The 9,204-nt window shown below is 35.8% G+C and overlaps 2 protein-coding genes across 3 annotated transcripts in view; both read left to right on the top strand.

The window, feature by feature from the left end:
• The first annotated feature begins 327 nt into the window (after positions 1-327).
• The window catches only part of LOC125271231 (B-cell receptor CD22-like), a 210,943-nt gene continuing 202,066 nt past the window's right edge, over positions 328-9,204 (top strand). Inside the window, exons 1-8 of one of the 2 annotated variants that reach the window (XM_048195270.1) lie at positions 328-380; positions 630-699; positions 1,476-1,817; positions 1,916-2,470; positions 2,554-2,641; positions 2,806-2,851; positions 4,080-4,336; positions 4,937-5,072. In XM_048195270.1, coding sequence (XP_048051227.1) covers positions 366-380; positions 630-699; positions 1,476-1,817; positions 1,916-2,470; positions 2,554-2,641; positions 2,806-2,851; positions 4,080-4,336; positions 4,937-4,994 — 1,431 coding nt within the window. In that variant the 5' untranslated portion in view covers positions 328-365 and the 3' untranslated portion in view covers positions 4,995-5,072. Of the gene's footprint in view, positions 381-629; positions 700-1,475; positions 1,818-1,915; positions 2,471-2,553; positions 2,642-2,805; positions 2,852-4,079; positions 4,337-4,936; positions 5,073-9,204 lie in introns of those variants that run through there. The other variant, XM_048195271.1, reaches the window with a different exon arrangement.
• On the top strand, positions 6,298-8,220 carry LOC125271292 (CD209 antigen-like protein 2). The gene is made up of 5 exons (XM_048195373.1): positions 6,298-6,529; positions 6,804-7,040; positions 7,118-7,227; positions 7,476-7,579; positions 7,684-8,220. The coding sequence occupies exons 1-5, from the start codon at positions 6,421-6,423 to the stop codon at positions 7,838-7,840; spliced, it is 717 nt and encodes a 238-aa protein (XP_048051330.1). The 5' UTR covers positions 6,298-6,420; the 3' UTR covers positions 7,841-8,220.

Below are 9,204 nucleotides of genomic sequence, written 5' to 3'. Positions count from 1 at the left end.
AGCATTAATCACGTGACACAATAATGAAAGATGTCCAGTAGGGGGCGACAGACAAAAGAGGACAAAGAGTTTCTCTTTCTGAGTGCAAAAACATCAACTAACCTTCACAATAGGTGTGAAATATTCAGCAGAACATCTGGTTACTCAATCCTGTTCTCTAAACGTCTTCATGGTGAGAAAAAGAAAAAGATCATCATTTTCCTTTAAGTAGGTTTAGTTCGGTGATGATGTTCTCTTGTAGATGGAGGGACACTGATATTTCCAGCACTGGTCATTAATAAACAGTGTTAGCCACAGAAAGTCCTTCACTGTGAAGCTAAAGTGCTTGAGTTAAAACAGTCAGTCATTTGGTTGCTGTTGATCTGATGAGCTTCAACACGGTAAGACAAACACATTCATACTTCAATAAAAACTGATGATTATTTCTATAGATGAAGCTCATATAACACATGATTCCTGACATGAGAAATATCTTCTGAACATCTAATGATCAGTTCATTTACACACACTGATGTTGAGCATTAATAATCTTCAGATGAGCAAAGATCTTACTAACACTAAGAGCTGTTTAGAGTGATGAACAGACACTGTTTATGAGTATATGAGTGATGATTTATGCTGTATTATAGATATATTTGATGCTGATGTTGGTCAGAATGGCTCCTGCTCTTCCTCTGATCTTTCTGCTCATGATTCACAGTGAGTCTCTGTTTCATTCACATTAGAAACACTGTTTTTATTTAATTTGATTTCAAAGACGCCATAATGAGTGATTAATGAGCAGTTTTCTGTTTTGTTGATGTATTTCCTTTTGAAACAGGAAGTTAGGCTGTGTAGCAGCAGATCATCAATAGTTTTTGGGCCATAAATGAATTAATATGAACTAAAAGCTGTAAAACTCACATTTATTTGTCATTTGTTGCATTATTTGATAGAGCAGCATGTTGTTCGTCGCTGATTTCTTTACTCTGTTTTCACACGTCTGTCTCTTTTCATTTCTGCTTTTCTGCAACACCTTCCTTCAAAGCTGATGAAGTCTTTCACACTGAGATCCTTTATTAGATTTTAAGAATATTATCTTGTATTTTTTCTGTTACGAGGCATCGTTTTCATTTAATAAAAGTATTCATATGCTTTCCTATGTTTTCAGGGTCTGATGTAACTGATATTGTCTTAATATTAATTTTCATATATATATATATTTTTTTTCAGAGTGCATCATGTTGTTTTTGGCTGATTTCTTTTTTCTCTCTTCTCTCCTCTGTCTCTGTACATTTATTTCTGCTTTTCTGAAACACTTTCCGTAAAAGATGATGAAGTAAATCACACTGAGATCATTTAGCACTCAATAGATTCTGAGAAGCTTATATTTCCTGTAATGAGTCACTGTTTTCAAATATTAATAAAATATTGTCATGTTTTCATAGTCCAACTGATAAAACAACATTTTCATCTTGATGAATTCTGTGTTTCAGGGGTTTCTAGTGCAGGTTGGGGTGTGAGTTACAGTCCTTCACACATCTGTGCACTAAAGGACTCATCAGTGATAATGAGCTGCACTTATACATACCCTACTGGATATAAGATCGAGAAAGTGTTCTGGTTCAAAGGCCCATTACAAGAGTGTGTAGAGCTTCCAGATCTGTCTAATGACACTGAATATAGTCAGAGGCTTCAGTATCTGGGAGATAAACAGCAGAACTGCACCATCAGACTGAGTCATGTGACACTGAAGGATTCACACATGTACTATTTCAGATTCATCACTGATAAAGACAAATGGATTGGTAAACCAGGAGTGTCTCTTAATGTCACAGGTGACTTTCATGAGGTTTCTCTCTTCTTCTGTGCATTATGTTGAATAATAATCAGTGTATGACAGCAGCACTAGATATAATGTGTGTGTTGTGTTCAGATCTTCAGGTGGAGTCTCCTGAGAGAGTGACAGAGGGAGATTCAGTCCGTCTGACATGTAAAAGCAGCTGCACTCTGACTGACAGAGCAACATTCATCTGGTACAGAAACTCACAGCCATTAACTGAGAGAAGAGACAGAAACAATGAACTCCTGCTGCAGTCAGTCAGAAGAGAGGATGCAGGCAGATATAGCTGTGCTGTACACGGACACAATCACATCTCTCCTGCTGTTCAGCTCAATGTCACATGTGAGTACAGATTCAGTTGTTCTTTTTATGTATTGAGTTTATGTTTGGAAATACACTTTCATTTGTCTATTTTAGATGTCTCAGTGTTGATAACTGGATCTGGTGAAATAGTGTCAGGAGATTCAGTGACTCTGATCTGCAGCAGTGATTCAAACCCTCCTGCTCTGAACTTCAGCTGGTTTAAGGAGAATGAAAGCTCAGCTGTTGGATCTGGACAGAGTTTCAGTGCACTACAGAGTGGACGCTTCTACTGTCAGGCTCACAATCAACATGGATCTCAGAGATCAGACGCTGTAACTGTCACAGGTGAAGCTTTTATTAACACACTCCTGTATCTTCACATCATTCATCAGTTTGGAGAGTTAATCATGATGATCTTCCTCTTTCAGTTCATCATGGTGCTGGTAGGAATGTGATTGTGATCGCAGCGACATCTGGAGGATTATTCTTCATCATCATCATCATCTTGTTTATAATGTGAGCTCAATAAAAAAAAAATCTGCAGTGATTGTATAAGTTCACTTTTGGTCTAATAATGGCTCAGTTGTGTTTTTAATTATTAGTAATCATGAAAATCAACATTCATATTTTCTCTTAATTTAATAGAGTCCATATGCTGTTAATGTCTGTCATTATAACAGGAGGAAACGAAGGGATGGTCAAACTGAAGATCTCACAGTGAAACAGGTAAATCATCTCAACATGATTCACATCAGCTGTTGTCTGTTTCACACTGTAACTGTACAGACTGATGGGAAACTAACATTATCTAAGTCTTTATTAAAGTGCCCCTGTTATGCTATTTGAAAGGTTCCTATTTGTTTTTAGGAGTTCTCCTACAACAGGTTTACATGCTTCAGAGGTCAAAAAACACTCACTTTCTCATCAATAAAAATTCATGCATTAGCCCAGCACATAACGTGAATGACTGATGCAACATTAAAATATGTAAAACAAGTCTTGCTCCATCCTTTACCATTACTCAAAGTAGTAAGAATGAAAGACACTCTGTATTAATGGACAGTTTTAGGTAATAGTGGCCCACAGCTGATCAGCAGAAGTATTTCAGTAAGACAGTAATAACACGAGTTCGCCGGAGACAAACACAATATAGCTAAAACACAAAACTATGTATTTTGAACACTCTGTATAAAATACACAAATAATTAATCACACTTACAGTTTGTGATTCTGAGGAGCAAGTTGGTCCAAATAAGTTTGTCCCATATTTAATCACTGATTTTTCACAGCCTCACTCTTTGGAAGATAAAATAAACCGAATTTCCTTTCCCAGCGCCTAGCACAGCGTCTTGTCGACATGTTATCCACACAAACGAGCTACAGTGTTTGAGAGGGATTCAAGCTTTTGCAGGATGTCCACGCAGAACGTATTATGCAAATGTACACTGAACAAAATTATAAACGCAACACTTTTGTTTTTGCCACTATTTTTCATGAGCTTAACGATCTAAGACTTTTTTCTATGTACACAAAAGGCCTATTTCTCTCAAATATTGTTCACAAATCTGTCTAAATCTGTGTTAGTGAGCACTTCTCCTTTGCCGAGATAATCTATCCACCTCACAGGTGTGGCATATCAAGATGCTGATTAACCAGCATGATTACTGCACAGGTGTGAAAGGCCACTCTAAACTGTGCAGTTTTATCACACAGCACAATGCCACAGATGTCGCAAGTTTTGAGGGGTCGTGCAATTGGCATGTTGACTGCAGGAATGTCCACCAGAGCTGTTACCCGTGAAGTGTACATAGAAAAAGTCTTAGATCTTTGAGTTCAGCTCATGAAAAATAGGGGCAAAAACAAAAGTGTTGCGTTTATAATTTTGTTCAGTGTATTAACATGTGATGTATGAACTTTGTCTTAATGAATAATGACTTCTTTTCTTGTGTTTCAGAATGATCTCTATTCTGACGCGTCACAGAGAGTTTCAGTCCATGACGAGCCTCTTTCTGAACCGGATTCAGCCAATGACGCTCCGTATGCCAGTGTGAAACCAAAGAGATTCAGAGGAAAAACTCCTGAATCCAGAGAGAGTGAGGAGATCCACTACGCAACTGTCCAATATCACAGAAAGAAAGAGACGAAGAGAGAAGAGGAGAATGAAAACCAGTACGACGATATAAGAGTTCATCAGTCCAATGCTGCCGTGAGGTGAGAAAAACTAACTTAACCAGCACCACATGTTCTTGTTTCCTGTTTACACTTGTGGTCTTTAACAGGACTTTGTTAAATGCACAGAGGGATTGTAAAAAAAAAACAAAACATTAATACAAATTACTTTTTTCCCCCTATTTACTTCTCATTTATGTTTATGCTGTGTTTTGGGGGATATGAATTACTTTTTTTCACCAATTTACTGCAAAATTCCTCAACTACACCATTAGCATGCATATGAAATATTACATTTTTATGAAAAAATTAAAAACACCAATCATGATCATTTAAATACGAGTTGTTTCTGAATATTGATGCAGAATTCTGCCATCTGCTGGTTAGAGAAAAGCTTTTAGGAAATACAGTTAAAAATAGAGTGCAACCATTTGATGTCATCGACATAGAACGCAAACAAAGTGGCGCCGCCCATTGTCTAATTATGTCATGGATTTTTTTTTTAAATAATGTTAAACAACTCCACAAACAGCATTACCAGCTTCACCTATTACTGACCAGATTGACTTTATTTCTGTCAGTCGCCAGCATAGATCATATAATCTAACATCATTGTTGTCTTGTGTGTTTGTTTTATTTTAGACCATCAGCTGTTCAAACTATGGAAGAGCCTTCAATGATCTACAGCAGTGTCAAATGAGTGACAGACTGTATTATGTTGCATTGTGTGTTTTATAAAGCCTTTCCACTTCATGTTTTACTTTGTATGTACGGCTAATGCTTCAGTAAACCTGATCAGTTATTAACCTCCATGCCGTTTAAAGGGGTCATGAACTACATTGTTTTATTGTTTTATAATGTTTCCTGGGGTGCACTTATAATGTTAGTATGCTTTTTACATCAAAAATTGTCATAATTAAGAAATAAAAGACATTTTTCCTACCCTGATTTTAGCCTCTGATTTGAATGCTCTGTTTTAAGGGGCGTGTCTCTGTGAGACTTGAAGGGTTAGTTGACCCAAAAATGAAAATTATGTCATTAATGACTCACCCTCATGTCGTTCCAAACCCGTAAGACCTTCATTTATCTTCGGACCACAAATTAAGATATTTTAGATTTAGTCCGAGAGTTTTCTGTCCCTCCATTGAAAATGTAGAAATAGCCAAATATTACTCTCTGGAAAACTTTTAGCCGAATTTTACTATTACAGCTCTCAAGGTTAACTAATTGTGAAAAGTGCTGCTTTACAAACTGTACAACTAAAGCAAACACTGATCACCATAATGGCGACATCAAACCATTACTTTCAAACAGAGATCAACATCTAAACCTATTTTTATCTCAATGAGAACTTTTGTACACATATGACAGAAATAAAATCAATCTGATTTGTAATAGGTGAAGCTGTAATGCTGTTTTTGGAGTGATTTAATGATGTTGGAGCTTAACATCAACAACTTGATTTTCATTTCAAACAAAATTTGACATCTGAGGACACAGGAGTCCATATCCAGTGCCCGATGGGAAACTTCTTGCTAAACATTTGTAAGCATGTTAGGGGGTAATGTTCTAACAATGTTATCACTAAATATTTTTTGGATTTTTTTTAAATAATGTTATGCTACCTTTTAGGAGAATATTCTAGGAAACAAAAATAACACTTGCAACTGAAAACATTATCAGAACATGTTCTAAGACCATTCTTAGATCAATACAATTTCTAGCCAGGACTGCGCTTTGCCATTTTTCATGCCATGGACAGTCTTGCACACTTCCTTCCTGTTGCGTGTCAAGACCACGAGTGTGGGTATATTTCAGAGAGAGAGTCCTGTTAAAGATTTATTTGATCTTTGTCTGACAAAGATCTGCAAAGTTTGTTAAAACTTTACTGTCATGGTTTTTATTTATTCTGAACTATATTTTTTCATAAAGCATGCTGATGCTTATGCTTAAAAGAAGAAAAAAAAATGATACGATTAAAAAAAAAATCTGTAGTGATTACATCATCTGTACCACTTCTTCATCGTGATTTTGTAACCTGTTTGTCAGAGAAAATCATTTCCTGTGTAGGTTTAGCACGGTTTAAGAAACACTACTGATATTTCTCTCATCTGTGAAGACGAACAATGGACTTAGATAGCATTTATCAAAATATTGAAACTGAAGATGTAAAGAACACAGGTGGACCTCAAATACAGAGTCGAAGCCAGGATGAAGGACAAACTCAAAAGCAAAGTAAGCAGAAAGTTTAGGAACAGAAAACTGTTTCAATTTCAATTTCAGTTTTTGTTTTCTATGCACATTATGTCAGTGTTTCTGCTTTTATATGAAGTGTATTTCATGGAATTATTTTTCTATTTTCTATGTTCTTGTTTGCATATTTTACTGTATAGCAAGTTTGTAATTTTAACAGAACACACTTATAACTAAAGACAAAGTTGGATTAATGGTTGATTTAAAATGTTATATTATGAATTGTTGTTAATTGATGCCTCTGTGTTTTCGTCAGGAGGAAGAACATGTTTCGTGTGGATGACAGTGTGTCTCGGGATCATTTGTGTTCTTCTGCTGGTCTTCATCATAGTGCAGCACATCTCCATCACATCAGAGAGAGACCTGCTCAGTAGTTACAAGAACACAGCTGAAGAGTTCAATCAGACCATCAACAGCTTACAGCACAAGAACACTGAACTAGCACTGAAGAAACTGAAGTTAGAATACGAACTAAGGAAGTTATACGAACACGGTCAGCACAAATGGATTTATATGTATATTTGCACTTTACAAAACAATCAATAAATATAATTGTTTGTTTATTGACAGGCAAAGGCATGTTTTTCATATCCAGTGAGTCGAAGAACTGGTCTGAGAGCAGGCAGTACTGCATGGATCGAGGTGGTGATCTGGTCATTATCAAAAATGAAGTGAAGCAGGTGAGTTCACAGTTCAGGGCAATTCTGTTGTGAATACTGAAATAGATTTGATCATGAACACAAACATCCAAAATGTAATTCTCAAAGTCTCATGTTTTAAGACTTCTAGGAAAATAAATGCTATAATAATATAATAACAACCATCTTTCATATAACTGTTCTTGTCTTCTGTCAGTCAATTTCCAGATGAAGACTGTAAATATAATTATGATTCTCACTCTTTTTGTGTTTTATATATTTACACACAGAGGTACATATCTTCTTTAGTCAAGGAGAGAGCGTGGATTGGTTTGACTGACATACAGCAGGAGGGCAACATGAAATGGGTGGATAACTCAATACTGAGTCAAGGGTAAGTGATAAAACACTTGCAGAAAACTTCATACAAATAACCACCTTCTAGTGAGTAATTACTTTCAGAGCTGTTCAGGAACTGAATCTGATTGTGTTATTCAGGTTTTGGGAAGAAACTGAGCCGAATGACTCGGGTGGAGAAGACTGTATTGAAATTAATCCTACAAGCCCCGTCCTGAACAACTGGAATGACGAATCATGCTCATCGATGAGAAAATGGGTTTGTGAGAATGTCACATCCGTTCCTGCATCTTCATGATGGTTAATAATGCTTTGACTTTGATTTTTCAGCTTTATTATTTTAACTGCATCATTTCTGCTGAAGGTGCATGTCAGCAAAACCTGCCAGCAAAACCTGTCACCAAATAATTCTAACAAATTTTATGCTTTCATTTTTTTGTTCCTTTTATGTAATTTCCGAAATTAAGAGTAGCTATTGAGCTTTAATCTATTAGAAGAAAATAATAAACCTGCCATAAATAATGTCCTGTTTCTCATATTTTTCTGAAACAGATGGTCTGTGGATTAACTGATTTTTTTCCACTCATTATTATTTTATGGAAGCACTGTAGTCACGACTTTTCTGATAATGTGTGTCTGTGAAACTTTTTCTTTGAATAAAATAGTCAATTGTCATTATTATCTCAGTAATTTTGTTTTTATTTCATACTTTATTCTTGTGTTTTCGCTTTATTGGCCTATTTATTTTTGATACATTTCCTCCAGTCCAGCAGGGCGCAGCAGATAGCGGGTTTATCAGACTGAATTGATCAGAGAGGATCAGAAACATCAGATTCAGGTCACTTGCTGCTGTTTAAGGGTGTCCAAATCCATTTACTTGATCACAGATTCCTCTTGTTGGCTTCTGAAACTGATAACTTGAATGTTGAGTACACAAACACAGTCATATGGGTCATATGCAAAGAGTTTTTAAGTTGGACTGCAAGTTTTTACTCTTGTCGAAGGCCAGTGTGATATGAAACCACTTCCTGTTTAGGGTTAGCACTGTTTAAAAACACTCTAAAGATCACAGCTGATCTGTGAAGATTGTCTGACACAATGGATTTAGAGGACATTATTAAAATGCTGAATGCAGAAACATTGAGGACACATTTGGATCTCGAACACTGAATCACAGCCAGGATGAAGGTAAAGATCAAAAGTGCAGTAAGCAGAAAATGACTTTAAAGAGGAAATGGTGTCACAGATTGTGTTGTTAAAGATGCCACTAATGTTTGAGGAATGGTTACATACAATTTAAGAAAAATATTTCAGTGTTTATGCTTTTATATTTAATTTAGTAACATTTAATTATTTTTATTTACTTTTTCAGTGTTCTTTGGATGTTTTACCATATATAAATGATTATCTTATAAAAAAATATACTGTAAAATCTCTATTTACAGCATTATCTAAAGATAAAGCTACAGTAGATTACCCAAAAAAATTTTAATTTTTAATAATATGAAGGGTATTCACTTATATCTGTGTGTTTTCTCTCTGTTTGTCAGGAGGAAGTAGATGTTTGGTGTTGATGACAGTGTGTCTCGGGCTCATTTGTGTTCTTCTGCTGGTTGGCTTTTTTATAGGGTGGTGCTGTGTTTATTGAAAAGCTTGCTAACT

The sequence above is a fragment of the Megalobrama amblycephala genome, linkage group LG7 (genome assembly GCF_018812025.1).
Source record: "Megalobrama amblycephala isolate DHTTF-2021 linkage group LG7, ASM1881202v1, whole genome shotgun sequence".
Classification (NCBI taxonomy): Eukaryota; Metazoa; Chordata; class Actinopteri; order Cypriniformes; family Xenocyprididae; genus Megalobrama; species Megalobrama amblycephala.
The sequence above is the reverse complement of the archived record's forward strand: the minus strand, read 5'-3'. Positions and strand labels throughout refer to the sequence as shown.